This window comes from Rhodnius prolixus, unplaced genomic scaffold (genome assembly GCF_049639745.1).
Source record: "Rhodnius prolixus isolate KJV_2025 unplaced genomic scaffold, Rpr scaffold_7, whole genome shotgun sequence".
In the NCBI taxonomy this organism is placed as follows: Eukaryota; Metazoa; Arthropoda; class Insecta; order Hemiptera; family Reduviidae; genus Rhodnius; species Rhodnius prolixus.
This window is the reverse complement of record NW_027411582.1, coordinates 31,977,244-31,998,216: the sequence shown is the minus strand read 5'-3', so window position 1 is coordinate 31,998,216 and position 20,973 is coordinate 31,977,244. Positions and strand designations below refer to the sequence as shown.

At 37.6% G+C, this 20,973-nt stretch overlaps 1 protein-coding gene across 15 annotated transcripts in view; it reads left to right on the top strand.

Annotated features, from left to right (window-relative positions):
* The window catches only part of LOC141447435 (5-hydroxytryptamine receptor-like), a 427,009-nt gene that overhangs the window by 350,780 nt on the left and 55,256 nt on the right, over positions 1 to 20,973 (top strand). For all 15 annotated transcript variants that reach the window (XM_074114951.1, XM_074114961.1, XM_074114960.1 and 12 more), the window contains 2 exons: positions 7,819 to 8,191; positions 16,179 to 16,312. In XM_074114951.1, the coding sequence (XP_073971052.1) occupies positions 7,849 to 8,191; positions 16,179 to 16,312 (477 nt within the window). In that variant the 5' untranslated portion in view covers positions 7,819 to 7,848. The remainder of the gene's footprint in view (positions 1 to 7,818; positions 8,192 to 16,178; positions 16,313 to 20,973) is intronic.

Below are 20,973 nucleotides of genomic sequence, written 5' to 3'. Positions count from 1 at the left end.
TTTACTGTGATATTGAACCTTGTGGTCCCTGCTAACAACAAAAATATTAAAATGGTCCCTCCCTGGCCATAAAAAGGTTGGGAACCATTGCTCTAAAGCAGGGGTGGGCAAAGTGCGGCCCGCGGTCCGCTTGCGGCCCTTATAACATTTTCCTGCGGCCCGCGGCACAAAACGGCAAATAATAAAAATTTAAATAATATAATATTTCCAATTTTATATTAATAAAGTTTGGTAATTTTCGCTAGTACAATCATAGTCTCCAGCGTTCAACAAATCTTATATCAGTAATCCGCGCTCTTTCTTTGTATGATCACTCGACTTTTACTAAGCCATTTTTACACCGACACAAAGCGGCGGTTGTCGCCGTCGAAGCTACGGATTTTCGCTTCTTCTCTAGTTATTTATTTTATGGTAATTTCATTATAATTAATTAATAATCTGTACTATAAATAAGTAAAAACAATTAATAAATAAGAACCTGATATACGAGTATATATAAAAAGATATGCTGCGGCCCTCGGTAATAAACCAATAACCTTTTGCGGCCCTCGGTAATAAACCAATACCCTTATGTGGCCCTTTGCAGAAAAAGGTTGCCGACCCCTGCTCAAAAGAGTCATTGAAGTATAATCATCCGCGGTATTATCAATAGCTTTAAAATCGGTAAGCGAAATCCGAAATTTGAAGAAAAACGTTCGAGTGACTGTTTTTATTGGGGGGGGGGGGGTGCGGCATTTATCTACCACTTTATCAAAACTAATTGGATAATCGCAATAATTTAAAATTTGAAAAGAGTTTAAGCGATTATAAGTATACTATTATAAGTATATAAGCACGCTAATGCCTTCATATAGTACAAAAAAATAATGGGGAAGTCCTATTTTGAGGGGAAAAAAACCCCTGAAAACTGAGAAAAACACCAATCAGGAAAATGGTGTTTCCGGTTTTGTCGATATTGACCTATTTTTGACCGATATTATTTTAAAACCTTTTTCATACTTGGAGAACGCCAAAACGTGTATTGCCAGTTATTTACTAAAACGGAGAAAAAAAGATTGCTTTTTTTTTTCTTTTAAATAAGGTAGCCTTAAAGATTTACATTTGAGTCAATAATGTAATCTAGTAAGATTTATAGGACGTTAACATGGTAACCTGTATCAGCTAGCTCGTTTTGGAGCCAGTCAGCCGAGTTGGACTGGTCTGGACGCCAAGTAATGAATGCTCTTTCCTGCTTATCTCTAACCTGTTTTAACGGAAGTAGGCGTGTAACCATCATTCTTCTTCCTTTTCCATACATTATACTTTCATTAAGGGCCTCCCCAGCACCACCACCACCATGTGAAGAATCTAAAAACAAAATGGATTACCCAACATCAAGCCAAGAAAGAGAAAATGGTAGAAAATCTTGGAAAGTAGCATTTCCATTTCCTGTAAAAATGAAAATTATAGCAAGTAGTAGATAATCTAAAAGTTTTTCTTTTTAAAATGAAAAATGGTTTGAAACCAACCCGTGAGATCGTAGATAGAGAACTCGCTTTTTTTGCTTTACTTTTTTAAGTCGCTGAATTTGGTATTCAGTCAGCTTATTGGCTATTACGGAGCTAATCGGGCATGAAATTATTTTGGTCTGCCTAAAATGTTGTAGCCTAATCACCAAGGTTAGAACTGAAGGTGGAGATGGCAGTCTTGCCAACAGTTAATTACATCTAATTCATAGTAAATGCCGCCAACACAAAACATCTCTCTCTTCTCCAGCTGTTCTATTTTCCCATCATTGCTGCCAATCTTTTCGTAATTTCTTCCTACTATTTCCCTTTATCCTAATTTCTTTATAATTGGATGTTTTTATATTCTAGTTTTGTTCTTTAAGGGTAAGAGGAAGCAAAAAAAAAGTGGTGTGATCCCTCACAAGACTTCCTCTAATTTTGTTTTGGAGGGAAAAAGACCAACATTAGAAGGTCAAGATAGAAAAGCGCATAATAAATCTGTGGCTTGGTGCAAGTAGTGCCAATGTCATAAAAAGGATTACGAGTGTACGTCCTCTTTGGTTTACCTGGAGGGGGGGGGGATATTGTTGCTAAATTTTGACATTGGCTCTAGTAAGTTACTACTTTGAAATTGACTTCGGCACTCCTTGCAACAAAAATTCTGATGGTTAATATATCAAAACAGATTTTTTGCTCATTTTTACCAAAATCTGACATTGGCACTTCTTGCACCAAGCTACAGGTATATACTTCCCTTAAACAATGCCTTATCCTGAACACTTAGACCCAAGGATGGTAGCCTTAGTAGGTTACGTGTTGTGTCAGTGTGAGGGGCTCGTCTGGCTAAGGATATTACTCCTCGAAGAGGAAAAAAAAACCAAGGCCTGTGAGAGCTTTACCCAGGAGTTGCTCTCCAGAATTAAGAGTCTGATTAAACGGACGGGTCTGGAGGGTGAGCTTTAGAGTGGTGGGAGCCACAATAGATCCAAAGGTGTCGCAATGGCGTAGACCTTAAGGGCCACCCTTATTAGAATCTCATCTTATTTCCGCAATTTAACCAAATTTCTAACATTAAATATACGAGTACAGCCCTTAAAACTGACAAAAAGGGATACGAGGGTCGTTTGAAAAGTCCGTGCAAAGTCAGAGAGATAGCACTACTGGCGCGTATCAAGGTTATGTTTAGTTAGTAGCATCTCTTAGAAGAACACACACCAAGTTTCAGCCAGATCGGTCTATTTCTTTGTGTTTGGCATTCGTTTGAATCGAGGAAGTCGAGTGATTTTCAAAAAATGGACGAAAAAGAATTTCGTGTATTGATTAAACACTATTTTATGAAAGGCAAAACGCCTCAGGAGACTAAAGAGAAGCTTGATAAACATTATGATGACTCTGCACCTTCGATTAGAACAGTTTATAAGTGGTTTCAAAATTTTCGGAGTGGCCATATGGGCACAAGTGACGCTGAACGTTCTAGACGCCCTGTTGAGGTTACTACTCCAGAAATCATTGATAAAATCCATGATATGGTGATGGATGACAGAAGAGTGAAGGTGCGTGAGATTGCTAGTGCTGTGGGCATCTCGAATGAACGGGTACATAATATTTTGCATCAACATTTGGACATGACAAAGCTATCGGCAAGATGGGTGCCGCGATTGCTTACGCTTGACCAAAAACGAAATCGTGTGAAGTGTTGCAAGGACGGTTTGCAGCTGTTCCAGAAGAATCCGCAGGACTTTAAGCGTCGTTTCGTCACTGTGGATGAAACATGGATACATCACTACACTCCTGAGACCAAAGAACAATCTAAATAATGGGGAATCTGCGCCAAAAAAGGCGAAGACCGTTCACTTCGGCCGGAAAGATTATGGCGACTGTCTTTTGGGATTCGCAAGGAATAATCCTCATCGACTATCTGGAAAAGAGTAAAACTATTACAGTTGCATATTAATTGGACCGTTTGAAAACCGAGCTGCAAGAAAAACGCCCACGATTGGCCCACAAAAAAGTCCTTTTCCATTACGACAACGCACCAGCTCACACCTCAGCAGTTGTGGTCGCAAAATTAATGGAAATAGGGTTCCAACTCGTTTCACATCCCCCCCTATTCTCCAGACTTGGCTCCCTCGGACTACTATTTGTTGCCCAATATGAAGAAATGGCTGGCGGGAAAAAGATTTTATTCAAACGAGGAGGTGATTGCAGAAACGAATAGCTATTTTTCAGACTTGGACAAATCCTATTATTCGGAAGGGATCAACAAACTAGAGCAGCGTTGGACGAAGTGTATAAGCCTAAAAGGAGACTATGTTGAAAAATAAAAAAGGTTTACCTGCCAAAATTAAGTAGTTTTTATTTTTGCACGGACTTTTCAAACGACCCTCGTATTTTACTACATCTTTCTGCTCCTAGGGACGACCAATCGTCCTGCAACACTTCCAGATGATGAATCCAATTCCATCCTGGCTTTCCATGGATTTCTCTATGAAGTGGGTTGGGAAGTAGGCAGTCAGGGATAGCCCCTCCTTAACAGGAACACCTCATTTTACTACGATTTCTTTTTCTCTTCGCTTCACTTCATGTGCTGTAAACTGTTTTTCTAAAAACTAATTTCTCATCTTCAAAATGTTTTCAATTCTTCTTTTTTTACGAAAAACATAATTATAATATTAATACCAGAAAATGAATGAGAAAAATTTTCACTGTAAAATATAAATTATGTAAAACTAATGAAAAAAGTTGGTGATTTATCACTGTCATTTATAAAATATATATTTCTTGTTGTTTTTTTTTTAAATTTATAGAGTAAAAAGCTGAATAGATTAAGGCAAAATATAACTGACGGTTTGTTGCAAGCCTTTTATTAATATTTAGATTGTTGCAACAGCCCAGGGGATCTGGCCAATGTAGGTCACTGACGGTTCAGTGTAGTGGCTGCTATTTCTTATAATCAGCAATTGTAACGCAGACAAATCTCGCAAGAATCAACCAGCGGAACTATTACTAAAAAAAGATTTTGGCGATTTCCTCCGGAAATAATTACCATCGATTTTCTTTAAAAAAAAAAAAAAATTCTTCGTTAACAATTTCAATTCGTGGGGGGGCTCTCTTCCTCTGTATTTGGGGGGGAGGATAATGTTGCTTTTAAAATATTTTTAAGGTAAATTGGTTAATGTAAAAAGCTTCATTGTTTCAAAAGCTTCTGGGTTACGTAACAACATTAAGGAAAGAGAAAAGCTTTTACAGTTTGCAACATGAAGTCCAGTAATCTACTTATTTTCCTTGATAAAGTAGCTTATACCAGAACGAAGTGGTAAGTTAAAAATTAGCCCTTCTAAGTTAATAAAATTAGAGTCGATGTTTCCAATAAAAAACTAAAGAAAACAAAACCAAAATTCAGTTGTGAACCAAATAAATACGATTTTCTGTAATCTAAGAATTTTGAAAACTATTAAATTTACCTCTAAAATGGTAAAATTGGACATTATACAGGATATGACACTTTAGATACCACAAAAATTATGCAAATAAAATTAGTATTAAATATAATATTTCAGCAAAAAATTGGTTAAAAAAAACGAATCCTTTCAATGAAGTGGCCACCTTCAAGATGTGGTACATTTCTCCTCAGATTCTCACACTCTTTGTGTACCCATTTATCCTAATTTCGCAATGTTCAAGAGTAGTACCGTAATACCGAAATTAACTTTAGCCGTCAAGGCCGCGTGGGGCTATAAGGATAATTGTAGGCCTATTAATCCCAGCCACTGCAGGCTCAGGCATCGCATGGGCCTGGCAGATGATTAGATTAGATTAAATTAAACTAGAACGGCCTCAAGGCGACCCCTTTGGATCTATTGTGGCTCCCCTAACTCCAAAGTTCGCCCTTTAGACCCGTCCTTTTGATCCGACTCTTAATTCTGTGGAGAGCGACTCCTGGGTAAAGCTCACAGTCCTTGGTTTTTTTTACCTCCCCGAGAAGTAACATCCTTAGCCAGACAAGCCCCCTCACACTGATACAACACGTGCAGAGTACCGTTTCTGACAGAACCTACAAGTGGGTATCATCTGCCAGGTGCCCATGCGATGCTTGTGTTCTCTGAGGCTGCAGTGGCCCAATTAATAGGCCTACAATTACTCTTACAACCCCAAGCGGCCTTGACGGATTAATTCTGCAGTCAGCTTTGGCGGATAGTCCGTTATGAACTCCTTCGCCTGGCGGATGATAGCCTTAGTAGGTTACGTGTTGTGTCAGTGTGAGGGGCTCGTCTGGCTAAGGATTTTACTTCTCGGAGAAGAAAAAAACCAAGGCCTGAGAGCTATACCCAAGAGGTCGTTCTCCAGAATTAAGAGTCTGATTAAACTGACGGCTCTAGAGTGGTGGGAGCCACAATTCATCCAAAGGAATCGCAGTGGCGTAGGTCTTAAGGGCCGCCCTACTAGAATCTTATCTTATCTTGAAAAACAAAATATTGAGTTCGAACCTTCAGAATCTTCTCTACTCTTGCTACTACGAGGAAATGTAATGCGAGACTTTAGCAGCCATTCTTGAATCCTCCTGAAAGTCGTTGAATGAACCAAATGGTACCAAATAAATGTGGTAGAACATCTTATTGTATCAATAAATAGCCGTATACAAAATGTTATTAACAAATAGCTAATATTAAAGCGACATTAATTTGACATTCACGTTAATCGCTAATAAATGTGGTGCCTTAGTTATTGGGCTCTGTTTCATAATATTAACAACGGCCAAACCTAACTACGATTTGATTCTGAAGTAATAGTATGCTCATTTACTCTCAGAGTAAATTACTCTTGAGCGAACCGCCTCTCTGGGGACAAATGTGTACTAATTTCACCCTGAGTGTACTCTTCTCCAAAGACTATTGGTCTAATGTATAGCACCAGTCCCAGGATAATCCGCTACTCCTTTATTGCTAATTTGGAATATCCAATAATTACCATATTGCCGTTCAAATCAAACACAATTGATGGTAAAATTAGTTTAATAAAAGAGGATTCTCTTTGGAAATAAGTTGCTATTAATAATATTATTAATAGAATATTAATAACCCGTTTCTGAACATAGCTCAGTATCGTGGCGTGGTTACTTCATCTTGGTAGGCTATAGTTTGGGTATTTATTTAAGGAGCTAGTCGGGAGAATTTTCCACAAAGTACAGTTTGTGTGAAACACCCCGATTTTGTAATCGTAGAGAGTCAATATTTCGCTTAGACGGTAAGGATGCCACAAAAAGGGGTTTGGATCTTCTTCCCTATGTAGATAACCTATCCTTTAAAGTGTCAACTTATGGTACTGCACGTCCCTCACGGATGCTGTTGTTAAAAATCAAGTTTTAAAAAAATGGTTAAACCGGAAAAATTAAAATTAGATTTAGAAACGGGACGGTAGCTACACCCTACGGTACCGCAGCCACAAGAGGCTTATTGTGCCTTTCCCTTTTATTTAGATCTAGAAGACGAAACCTCCCCTACTAAAGAGGTGGAGCCACAATAGATCCAAAGGGCCTTGGACCGCCCTACTGGAATCTTTTCTTTTCTTATCTTACTAAGAAGGTTGGGGACTTTTCCTACTAGTTCTTTGTGCGCTACTATCTCCTTTGGTCTCACAGTTCCAAAGGTTTCATAGCGCAACCGATTACGATACAATCGAACAACAGGTAAGAGGCCGTTTCCTCCTCTTCTTGACACAATCTACACACCGGTTCCGAGCTAATAAGCCCCCACCTTGTACAGATGCTTTCTGAACCTTACCATACTCCGTGAATAGGCCCTGTAATCAGAGTAATCTGATTTCTACCCAAACACAGGGTCTCTTTGGCGCTTGCCAAGGCAACACGCTTCGTTTGATGCTTGCCAAGGCATCATAGTCTTGCTGTGTGTTCTCTCTACCGATCCAATCTCTGAACTACAACCTTGGTGATCCCTAGGACAGGTTCCAGGCCAATGAATGGAGTGTCAGCTCTATCCCTGGCCAGCTGATCGGCTGTTTCATTCCCCGGAAGTACGTCTCCATTTAATGGATTCTACACTTTGGTTTCCTTGTTTTTTCAGTAAACTTTCTATGTACAACAAGTTCTCATAGACTTTTATCCTTTAGAGCAGTTCTCAATAAGAGCTTGGGCCAAACTTTCCTGTAAGGTAACCACCATTCAACGTATTGTATCTTTACAAACATTATAATGTTGGTAAAAATTGACTATGTTCGAAGTTTAAATTTAAAAAAATATGTTTATATTTCCAGTTCTTATTTTAAAAATACATATCTCTTTGGCTAATTTAAGTTACTCTTTTGTGTGTTACAGCTAGTTCCGAAGGCGGGAAATGTTTGGGGGATGCGCGGTGAATTGGCCTCGTTGCTGAAGGCCGCCGGACGGCTATGCCAGGAGACTAACTCCAGCCTCAGCAAAGAAGAAGGAATAGTTTGCGCCGAATTGGCCGGTCTGGTGCGTAGGACCGGCGCAGTTACCACAGCAACAACACCGCAACCACCGGTTATCCTTTCAAGTCCTGCACAATCGCCAAACTTTCATTGGGATGAAAATGATTCCTGGCTGGAGGAAAATATATCTACATGGAATTCCAGTCTATCACTGGATAAAGATCAATACTATGATTCTGTACTTATGATCGTACTTTCCGTTGTTCTGGGAGTCGTCATACTTATTACCGTTGTCGGTAAGTTAGTTCCAAGTTTTACTTATTTAATTTTTTTTTTTTATCATCTTATTTGTTTACTTTGCAGTCTTTAATTGCCAGCTGATTTTCAGCTGCATCCAGCAGAGATTTGCCAACCTCTTGTTGGTCTTGTCATAAACTTTCGCTTTTTTAAAGTTATTATATTTCAGCTGCTTTCAATAGAAAAGGTTCGGACATGTGCCAGGTATTGTCCTTAGTCCGTAATTAAAGAAAGACCAACATCTTCTTAAGATGAAGGGATGTGGACATAAAGGTTATCCTCAGTCATGGATATGGTGGGACAACTCCTCAGATCACCATCTCTGTATGCATACTCCTTGCAGTAGTTCTTCGGCGGGGAGAAGGCATCATGAAGACGAAGTGATCGAGATTTGGCTCCATCCAAATTGTCTGGTCTTCTTAGTTCAAGACTTTCTTAGCTCTTAACTCTTTTTTTTTTTAACAGCAAGGAGCTTCATGGTTTTTTTTCCCCTTTCTTTGTCTACTGTATCTCTCAATACTGTCAAAATCCACATCCTGTCTTCCCTGAGAGGCACTCCTTTTTTTGTTGTTGTTTTATTCTCTCACAATTCATCTAGGAGGTCATGCTATCCGCCGGTGTGGAACACCGGTTTTATCAGAGTATCCACTTCTGTAGAGAGTGGAACACTTGAGACTTGACTATCTTGGACAACTTTCCTTTATTTTATCACTTCATTCTTCTTTTTCCTGTTTTTCAACTTTTTTTTTATTTATTATTAAAATCTGCTGCTTTATTTATAATAAATTTTACTTTAGATTAAGAAGTTTTTCCCCCACAAAGTTATGGTCCAAGTTACAAAAAAGAAAAGTTAAGGAAATATAAACAGGAAATAGTGCGAGAAAATTTCCGTAGAGAAGTTGAGTTGATTTAAGAATCAGTTTACTTCTGGTGCTTCATGAATACTTCCTGCCTCACTAAAAACAGGAAGATTAGCCATAATTATAGTCTCAAGTTCACTAAATGGAACTACCATACTGTAAACATCCGTTTTGTGGTTCCCTAAGTGGAATTAGTTATTTGGTCTCACCAGTACTGAAAATGTTTTCTTGCGATTGCGGAAATTGGTTACTCCACTTTAGAAAACACTTCCGCTCTAGAATTTTTTAATTTTTAAACAAAATAAATAATAAAAAGAGCATAAAATGTTAGCATAACCTAATAATTTGAGTAACTTTATTAATAAAAGAAGACTCTTCAGCAATTTCAGAACACAATAGTCTAGTATTTCCTTGATAGAAAATATAGATTTTTCCTTTTAAGGCTATAAAATATTAAATAAAACTTTTCCACACGCCCACAGAAAACTATTACTTTGAGGGTTGATTTTTATTATCTGACGACAGACTTAGGGGGTCGTCCAGTTTTCTTCTTCTTTAATACTTCACCCATTGGTCCAACAGTTTCCCAGCTATAGATCACGTTCGGCCGTTACTTTGTTCAATTTAATTGCTTCTACTTCACCAATGGCAGTGAGCCACCATTTACTCAACCAATAAAGTCTTCCGTTGATTTCTCTTCTTGTAGCCCCAATCTTGGTTTTTGGTTTTCCCTTTATCTATTCTCTGATCTTTAACTTCATTGGATTGTGTTTAGTTGTTTTACAAACTATTTTAGAGGGGCAAAAACTAGTAAAGATTGTAGATTTTTTTTAATTTTTTTTTTTTTTACCTTTCTTAAATTTTTAGAATTTTTAATTTTTATATTTTCATTTGTAACAAGCAAAATCGATTTCAAAGTAAACAGGATAACAGCATTGGAGGAGTTATCCTGTGATTATTTATTTAAAAAAAAAAAAAAATTAAACAAGAACTCTTAGCCAACTACATTCCCAACCTCCTTGGTGGGTTTTATCTGAATGTTGTTGGAATGTAGACGTTCGATTAACGAAATTCTGATATTTTCTGTTTGAATAAAACCAGGTAAAACGGGGATTTTACTTCAGGAAGGGGGGTAGCATTTACACTAAGTTTTCTATCAATGATTTTGGCGGGTTGAAGCGATTGCTATCGTTGACAATGGAAAACTCCTGGTATTATCCAATAATATCTAGACCTAGGTCTAGAATAGATCTAATGAGCAGTGGATGCAGTAGTCTTTTATGCGTAATAGATGGTTTTGTGTCAACCAATCTTAAAGCGGCCGTTTTTCTCCAGTTTCCAATCTAGTTTTAGGGTTTCTAGATCGAGTTACAAATCCAGAGTAATTGCATCTATCGACGTTGCGAATTGAATGTTGGATTTGTAAGATTACTTGGGTGGATTTTTTGTGGCCTAGAGAGACTGTTATGTACTTGCATTTAGATTCATTTATTTTTACACTCTTCTTCGGAAGCTGGTGTAACCAAAACATTGAGGTGAGTTTGAAGTGAACAGAATTAGGAATTGAAGTCTCTGGAATCGTATCAGTTGTTTGTACTAACGATTTGTTAGGAGCTTGACAGTCTAATCGCACTTTCTCTCTTTTGCTCTCCTTCTCTCTCTCTCTCTCACACCCGCTCCTCCTCCTACTCTTCCTACCACAAGAGGCAGGCTAAAAGCGGACTAGCGATTTCTAAAATTTTATCCTCCCTGCAATATTTTTATTTTTAAGAAATCTTGTAAAATCGCGCTGAACATGTTCAAAAAAAAAAAAAATTTGTACCCACTGGATCTCAAAAGGCAAATTTCCGGTGAATACAAGGTGTGGCTATTAAATAACGAGACTGATGCTGCTACAGAAGAAGAACTATGCAAGCGCCAAATCTTAACGACCGACAGCTGTGCAGCGTAAAGCCTTCTCTTTCGATTGCAGCGTCTCACGAGTTTGTAGAGAAATCTGTCTGGCGGGAACCGTCGTTTGTGTAAGAGGTGTTAGTTAAACATGATACTACACATGTAGTAGAGCAACGAATTGTCGTGAAATTCCACATGAAACTGGGTAAAACCGCTACTGAAACTTATCTTTTATTAAAAGAAGTTTATGGTGATGAATGTTAATTACGTGCGCAAGTTTTTGAGGTGGTTCAAGCGTTTCCAAGATGGCCGCGAGAAGACGTCGGAGATGATGACCGCCCAGGTCGCCCTTCCACGTCCAAAACGGATGAAAATGTCGATTATAATTAATCAACATTACTACCGTGAGGTGCTTGCTCAACTCTGGTGAAAGAGTAAGGAAAAAAACGACCCGATTTGTGGAAGAACAAGTCACACGGGTTCTCCATCAAGACAACGCGCCAGCTCACACTGCATTGTCTGTCAAGACGTTTCTAAGCCAAGTAGGTACAACATCCTAGTTTTAGGCCATCCGCCTTATTCGCCTGACCTTGCCCCATGTGACTTTTATCTGTTCCCCAAAGTCAAATCTGTATTAAGAGTCCTTTGAAGCTGAGTGAAAGAAAAAGCGGAATGCGTCATGCAGGAGCTCATAGAAAAAGACTTCCAGCACTGTTTCGAACAATGGTAAATTCGCCGTGGAGCGTTGTAGGGATAGGGGAGGAGTGTATATTGAAGGTGATAATAACTAAATATGTTTAAATTTAAAATAAAATGTTTTACAGCAACAGTCTCGTTATTTAATAGCCACACCTCGTACTGAATTTTGAAACCCTGTTGTGATTACAATACTTCCAGTTTTTATAAAGTGAAAATAAAAAGTCTTTAATTAGGGTATATTTCTTTCTCTAACAATCAGTACTGATGATTTTGAACCGCTGACTTGAACTTCCGTTCCTAGTTTAATATCAGTAGTATTCCTTGTTCGTAATGCTTTATACTTCCGCGCAAAAAAAAACAAGACACGTAAATAGCTGTTAAAAATGATGTAAATAGCAATAAAAATCCCCATCATATCGCCCTACTTCCGTCAAGATAAAATAAAATAGCCTAGGCTATTAAGGAAATAAAGGTAAAAAAAAGTATTTTACGAGTGGGCTAACCTAATTGAAGAAAATAACTTATTTTATTATTCATTGAAGTGTTGTAAAATAGAAAAACAACTCTATAATAATGCTTTACTTGTTAACCATTATTATAGAGTTGTTTTTAACAACTTTATTATTGAATAAAAAAAAAAAATTGAAATATACGCTAACGTCAATTTAAATTCGATGTCGTCACGAATTTTTTATGTTGGGGTAGAATTTTTTTATGACCTAATAAGGGAAGTAATAAAAAACAAAAATGGAGAAGAAAAAAAAATATTTTAATATCATCCTCACTTCCGCCGGGAGATGGACAGACATAAATACCGCGATAGTGTAATAAAATTTGCGGATATTATCAGACGAATATATTAATGATAATGATAATAATAAAATAGTAAATTATCCGCGGAAAAGTTTAGGCATCCTGTGCGTTCCTGTTTTTATTATTATTGTTTTTTATATTTTTATGGTTTCTCCAGCGTTCTGTTTTGGGGTAAAAACTAAATTTTTTGACTGGATAAAACTCTAGCTGGGATTGGAGGCTTTGTTTGTTGTAGTTGGTAATTTTAATAATGAAAATCTCATCTTCAGTATGGGCCTCACAAAATTTGGTTGTCCCAGAAAAAATTCACAACAAAACAGGTAAGTTAGCTCTTACTTCTGGAGGATGAAACTCCCAAGTTTACCAAATTTTTACTGTTACTCAGTGATAGCCTCCGATGAGATTGCATGGACTAATTTTCGAAATGTTTGTTGTTTTTTTTTCTTTTAGTCTGAGTAGCCTGCAACCTGGGCATTCAGCACTGAAAGTGATTCACGCCTTTTAAGCCCACCAAAATGGGGCCATTTTGGAAGTTTTGTGCTGTATAGATGTATTAACTTTGGAGCCAATGAAGGCGCCACGATAGGCGAGCGGTTAGAGGCGAGACCTGCAAAGCTAATATGGGTTTGATTCCGGTCTTAGGGCCTTGGATTTTATTTAATGATTAAATGAGAAATAGTAAAGTACGTTTGCTAGTCGCCTCCGTCCACGACACCTAGTAAATGGTAGTTGGACGTTAAGCCCGCCTGGAAAATTGGGAAAAACTTTACTTTTTTTTTTTACTTGGAGCCAATGTATGATCTATAGTTCTATCCTACCAGTTTTCTGTAGCCTCAGTGAGCCACAGATCTTCTAGGTACACTGGCAAAAGCGTACAGATCTAGTAAAGGAAGCTGTTGTGGATGTTCCAACCAGTTGCCTCCCTTCTTGCGACTACATCGTGCGATATACTTCTTGCAGAATAGGCATTCGCATATTGCCGCTACTTAGATATGGAATTTGATTGTAATGAACTACACGCATTTTGTCGCATACCAGGGTGACCCTTGGACGAAATATCAAATGTTTTTTTGAGTTATTCATCCCTGCTATAACACCTACAAAACCATTTTACTAAAAAACTTCTTTTTTTTTTTGGACACAAGAGTACCCCCAAAACAGATATCTAGAAATCGTGAATTACATCGTGATTACATTATTTCCTTTTTCATTACTTTCTGAGTAAAGTAAAGTAATCGCCTACTTTTTCAGGCGGGGCTTTACGTCTAACTATCAAATTAGGTGTCGTGGGCGGAGGCTACTAGCAAACATACTTTACTGTAAATTTCTTTTATTAACCATTAAATAAAATCCAAGGCCTAAGACCGGGGGAATCGAACCCACTAAACCAACAATACAGCTTAGCATTGCGGGTCTAGTCTATAACCGCCTAACAAACTTTACTGTAAATTTCTTTTATTAACCATTAAATAAAATCCAAGACCTAGACCAGGGGGCATCGAACCCACTAAACCAACAATACATCTTAACATTGCGGGTCTAGTCTATAACCGCCTAACAAACTTTACTGTAAATTTCTTTTATTAACCATTAAATAAAATCCAAGGCCTAGGCCAGGGGAATCGAACTCACTAAACCAACAATACATCTTAACATTGCGGGTCTAGTCTATATTCGCCTAACAAACTTTACTGTAAATTTCTTTTATTAACCATTAAATAAAATCCAAGACCTAGACCAGGGGGCATCGAACCCACTAAACCAACAATACATCTTAGCTTTACTGGTCTCGCCTCTTAACCGCTCGGCTTCCGTGGCGCCTAACATTGATATTAATTCTACCTTATATTTCTCCGATTTACGATTTCTAATCGTAAAGACTATAACTACAATTAGAGTTAATCAAAGGTTTTTTTTCCTTCCGTTATTCTCTCTGATTCCCAAACATGGGAGAAATTAAGCACTTTGCGATCAAGCTCACAGCATCAAAAGATCTTCAATGTATTTACTTGATAGTGAAAACTAAAATGGAAAACTGTTTACCCTATAGCTTGGACAAGGGTGGAAATCTACCAGTAATAACGTCAAATTGCAAGAGGATAGTTGTCGAAATGAGACTGAAAAGGGAATATTTGAGCGGATATTCCTAGTCCATTGCTAAAGAGAAAGTTTTCGACAAAGAGAAAGATAGGAAAACGAGAGAGAAATGGAGAAAAAAAAGAGAAAAAGAATTTAGAATGGTAATGGGTTGAAATGAATGTAGGCCCTTTGTGGATAGTAACTGAGAGATAGGTCTTGTCTGCGGGCAGGAGTACTACACACAGAGTTCTAGATGAACAACATCAACTAGAGGGTTATGAAATGCGTTCCTGGAATTTAGACAGATCTACCAAACTACACTGTGCATTTTTTTAAAAAAAGTGGAACTTGTTTAAAAAAAATAAAATAAAAAAGAAAAAGACGATTATTTAAGCCCTACGTTGCAATGGCTACCAGCATATTTTACCTACCTTACGAAAATATTAATGTAAGTCCTATTATAAAAGACTTAGTTATGAAGTTTATACCGTCCTTAAAAAAAAAAAAAAAATAACGTACAAAATAAGAACAGCGAGGAACAGCTGAATTATGTTAAATTATCAAAACTAAACTTTACCTATTATCTTCCCAAAAAATCCCTTAACTTCCAAGTTCCCTAGACAAATTTTGAAAAAACAAATACCACTAAAAACCTTGGTATCATTTTTGATCAAAACCTTCATTGGAAAAACCATGTTTCCCAAATCTCTCGTCGTTCCATCCATATCCTAAAGCAGTTTAATAGTTCCCTGACACCTTTTTCCCAATTAAGACCCTGGCAACCCCTAGTTTCCTCTCTTATTTTCCCCCCATTTCCGGCGGTCTTTTTGGTGATATTGAAGCTAAGCTCAAGCGCCTCCATGAACTGCTTCATAAGATTTATTTTCAGCATTTCCAGAGACTCTCGCATTTCGCACTGCTACGATTAGTTGGCTTTTTCCTGTCTATCGCCGCCAATATTTTTTTGGCTTCTTTTGTTTTTCAAGTCATCCAGTCTCAAAGGCCTTCCTATATTTTTCAACTCCTTAAATTTAAATCCTCGATCCATTCCCGTAATACTAGATCTCGTTCCTCTGATGCTCTATATTCCCTTCCTGATACGTGCTACCTCTCTCTGGAACTCCTTGCCAACATCTGTCCGCCATGCTCCTACCCTATCTTTAAATCCCGTCTATTCAGTTATCTCCTTTCTATTCAGCTTCCTCCGTAATCCTAATTGTTTTAATTTATTTCCTTAATTTCTGCTGTTATTTTTATTTTCACTTTTTGTAAATACTTATTTATTTATTTATTTTCTGTTTAATCACAGGCCAAACTGTTAAGGCCTCTATTTGTTCCTGTATTTATTCTTAGGGGACAATTGTCCCAGAATAATAAATTTCTTTTCTATTTCTATTTCTAAGAACTTGAATAATCTTTCTAGCTGTGATTCCAATTAAAGAACACATTAAAATACGACAAGAACCAAGAAAGCTGCGGATGTATTAAATCCCTAATCATAATTTTAGACACAAATTTTTAAAATGAGAACGAATATCAACATGTTTTTCTATGTTTAAACTATCGCCTCTTCCCACCAAAACCATTTAATTAATAAAGGTGGTTCAAGAATATTAACTAGTAATATCAATTTTGATTGCAGGCAATGCGATCGTGATAGCGGCGATTGTTTTGGAAAGAAATCTACAAAACGTTGCCAACTATTTGATAGTATCGCTGGCGGTTGCAGATCTGATGGTCGCATGCCTCGTCATGCCTTTAGGAGCTGTTTATGAGGTAAGTAAGAAATTGTATTGTGTATTCTACCCTAATGTTGTGTTTGGTTACTTCATTAAACTGTTCGCAAAGAATCTGTTCAGTATGCCTCTTTATAATATTTAGGATATTTTCCAAATATTTGGGCCAAGGCCCCATGTTTTTTTGGGGGGGGGGCTATCGCGTTATTCAGCCTCCTAAAGAGGAATACTCAAATATAAATGAGATATTCTGTTGCGGTTAATTTCCCTTCCAAGGACTTCCGTCCTTATCTTTCCATTCCTATGAGATATCGAATAATTTTCAGACGTTGCCACTTCATCAGATGCTTTAATATCAACTTCCATAATCGTTTTTTTTGGGAGGTCATTACTCTGCTGGTCTTACTACAGAAAACAGGGATTTGATTGTTTGTAAATAAACTGTTCCACAAAAAAAGTGGCGCACTTTGAAAAAAGCGTTTATTTTTTGTTTTATCACATTTTGGGGAAAGATTATTAGTTTTAATTATTTTCATAAACTGTCAGGGAACAATTAATCGAATCAAGGCCCAAAGTTTCTTGTAAATAGAGAAACAATGCCTCGTTTAATCCCCTCCGGTCTTTTTGTGTAAACAACAACATGAACTTCACCTCAACAGTAAATAAATTTATTGACCTCTACAGTTGCGTTTCGACTTTTTTCAAGCTGAAAGCATTGCAAATTCTCAGAAAATGGTGATTACTGCAGAGCAAGTGGCCCGTATTATTGCATTAGTTGAGGATGGACGGAGTCAGCGGTACGCAGCACGAACGTTAGGGTTGCCTGAGACCACCGTCAGTAGAGCCATCCATCGTTACCGGGAGACAGGCCTCTGCACTCGCAGACAAGGTTCGGGTCGACCAAGAGCCACAGAAGCACTTGATGACCGATTTATTAGAATTCACATTCTAAGAAATCGTACATCAACTGCTTCTGAAACAGCTCAAACACTGCTTACTGTTCGTGGAGCTTCAGTCAGTGCCGAAACTTTACGAAGAAGGCTCGCTGAAATGAATTTACTCCCTAGGAAGCAAGCCACAGGACCATTGCTCACCGTAGACCATCAGAGAGCCCGTCTAGAGTTCGCTAGGGAACACCGCAACTGGTCTGAGAACGATTGGGGAAACGTTCTCTTTTCAGACGAGTCCCGTTTTGCTCTCTACGCACCTGATGGGAGGCGACGAGTTTACCGAAGGCCTGGGGAGCGCTACGCTCCGTGCAATATTTCTGGTAGACTACCATTCGGAGGTGGTTCAGTGATGGTCTGGGCTGGGATTTCTATGGGGGCTTAGACTGAGCTCCACGTGTTCAACAGGGCAATCTTGAATGCAGATTTGTATGTGAGGGTAATTTTGCAGCAATATGTGATACACTAAGCACCATTTATTGGGGAGAATTTTATTTTTATGCAAGATAATGCCCTACCACACACTGCCGCCTGTGTTGTTCAATATCTACAGGATACTGGCATTCGTGTTTTGAAGTGGCCAGCACGCAGCCCGGATTTAAATCCAATCGAACATCTTTGGGATGAGCTGGGTAGGCGATTAAGATGGAGAAATAATCCTCCCAGGAGCTTAGAAGAGTTGCTAGGTGCTCTGGTGGAGATATGGGAGGAATTAACACAAGATTTCGTGAGAAATTTAATAAGGAGTATGCCGAGAAGATTGGATGCAGTAATGCGAGCAATACACGTCACTAAAATTCTTTTTCTCTTCTTTTAATCGGAAGAAATACATTTTTTTCAAATTCATTTTTTGCCAAGAAGTACTTTTTTGTTAAATTAAAGGTTTCCATTTCTTTTAGATCATTTTTTTTATGTTATTTTAGCCTTCCCGTAACTTTATACTTCTTATATTTGCTAACTAAAATGAAATGTAGAATAAAAAAGTTACAGAGAAAAAAAAATAACGCATTTTTAAAGTGCGCCACTTTTTTTGTGAAGCAGTGTATATTGTCGAGAGAAGTTCGTTAGGAGAAGTTTTACTGCAATTGTAAAATCTTAATCAGTCTATAGTCTATCCAGATAAATAACTACGCTATGCTAGGGAATTCTAGCAAGACGATGAACTAGAAAAGGACTAGGTGACAAGTAGTAAAGTACACTAAGAGGATAACAGAGAGGAGAGCTTATTGATTTTTTTGATGATCCCAGGAGTCAGAATTAAAGAAGGGAAAATTGCAGATTTAGTAAAATTGATCCCCCCCACACACACTAGACTAAAAAGAACAGAACTAAACAGACGCTATCGACTACTTAAAAGACTCTTAGACGATTGATCAAAACTCTCTCTGGACAACAAAAGACTGATTTATACTTCTATTTTGAAACCTATCTGGGTGTATGGAATAGAGCTGTGGGGTTCAACCAAACGCTCCAATCTCCAAATGATTCAATCTCTCTAATGTAAAATACTTCGAACTATTGTAAACGCTCCATTTTATGTCTCCCATCCTGGGACTATATACACTGACCTTAACATTCCTTTATGTCATACAAGTCGCTGAAAACAAGATACAGAAAACTCCACTTCAGCCTGCAATCTCATATAAAATCCTCTAGCTCAAAAACTTTTCTTCAAGAACTCTTCCTTATAACCTGGGGACAAGACACCTTAAAAGACAGTGGCCTCGTGATCTCCTCTCAAGTGAAGAGAGTGACTAACCATATAATGTTTTGGAGTGTTACCACTGCTGTAACTTCTCCACTCGTTACCTTATTATTTGTTTCTCTATTATAGTTGTTACTTATAGCGCCAACGCGCTGATTGTAGTACAAATAAACGCAAAAAAATTAAATAACAAAAAGTAAAATTGAGAATTAGTTGAACATATGTTGATTAAAATAGTTACATTGACAGAAATACTCACAAAAATTTGGGTCTTTCACACAAAAAAAAATTTAATTGCAATTCAAAATTAGGCAAAAATTGTACGAACGAACTGGAAGTGAGGTATGGCTAGAGTAATGCTGGTTAAAATGAGCATTCTGAATATGTCTTAAAGCTTGGACAGAAAGAGGCTACAGAGGCTTTTAAGCACTGCTAGCAGACCTTCTTCAGCGCTTTAACATATTGCCGGCTGGACATTTAAATCTTCTTGGGTGTGACCCTATTTTCTTGCCTTGCTCTGGACTTGCCTTCCTTGCCTTGCTAGCACCAGATTGCTGGTCGCTGCTTACTATTAAGGATGCAGGTTAAAGCCTTGAATATTCAAACAGGATCCGTAGGGACATTTACAAGAGGTCGTTGGGGGGGGGGCGTTATACGCACACACACACACACACACACACATACACACACACAGAGAGAGTACAACGGGACAAGCCTCGCTGCTTTGTCTTAATGGCACCCACCATCCGGAGTGGGCAGGAAGTGAGACTGAGCGGACGAGTGGACCAGTAAGAACCTGTAGCAGTCAGGATTTACTAAGGTCCCTGGCTTGACTCTAATGAAGCATTAATTAAAAATTCCTGAATCCCGCCACTAATTCCCTTCATTAAAGTAAGAAATCTACTTTTAATTACACAGTATCTCTGGAATTGTAGACATTTTAACAGTGTCTTCTCTGGAATGGTCTATAGATATAAACATCTATGTACGTTAAATACGTGCAATTAAGGAACCTTTTTTTTTTCACTTCCTCTTAATAGAACAGGAAGTATTGCGTTCGTGAAAAATTGTCCACCGGAAATATCCGGTTTTTCTGAGATGCCCAAATTCAGAAAATTTGAACCAAAACACCAGAAGAACACTGAAACTTTTTACTTTGATTCGAACTCATAAAAAGGCTTAGCTATAATTAACGATAAAAATCTCTCAACTGTGAAATACCACTTCCTGTATTTCAAAAAAAGCTCCGGGCGCCAATAACCTGAAACGTTGAAGCGCCTTAAATTAACTACAACAACAACAATGTATTAGTTTCCTGCGATGTTTTAGTTATGAACCTAGCGTTGTTACAAAGGGTGAAGGGACCAGTAATTGACATTCCAGCAATAAAAAGGGAATTATAAGGGATATGATGGTGTTTGTTGTGGTGATTCCTTCATTTTGGTTACTGAGAAGCCTTGTGGCAGCAGTTTCAGAAAGGTACTAATTATTGTAAGATTCACTTATCTCACCTGATGTCAAATACAGAATCAACTTATGCAATAAAATATTTTCATTACAAAAATTAATGTAATTTTTAAATTAACTGTTTTATTCCGTCAAAATTCTTCAATTGAATCAAAATTAGCCATATCATAATTGAAATAAAACATATCCCGCAATCATTCATAAACCGTAATTGATAGTGAAACGTAATATAAATCATTAAAATAATTTATTTTTTTTATTGCATAATTTCATCCTTTATTAAATACCTATGGGGGAAAAAATAGTGAAAAAATTCTAAAGTACATTTTTGATAAGAAAAAAAGGCCTAAAAAGTCTTAATGGTGGAACTTGGAAGTGGTATGTGGGCGTGTAATTGAGGTTGGATAAGCCCTACCTACCTACGATTCTATTGGCCAGTGTACACGCCCACTATGCACTTGTTCGATCCGCCATTAAGATTTTTAATGCCAGTTTTTTGTATTAAAACAATTGTTTAGAATTTTTTTACTATTTTTTCCTCCGTAGGTATTTTATAAAGAATCAAGCTATGCAATAAAAATT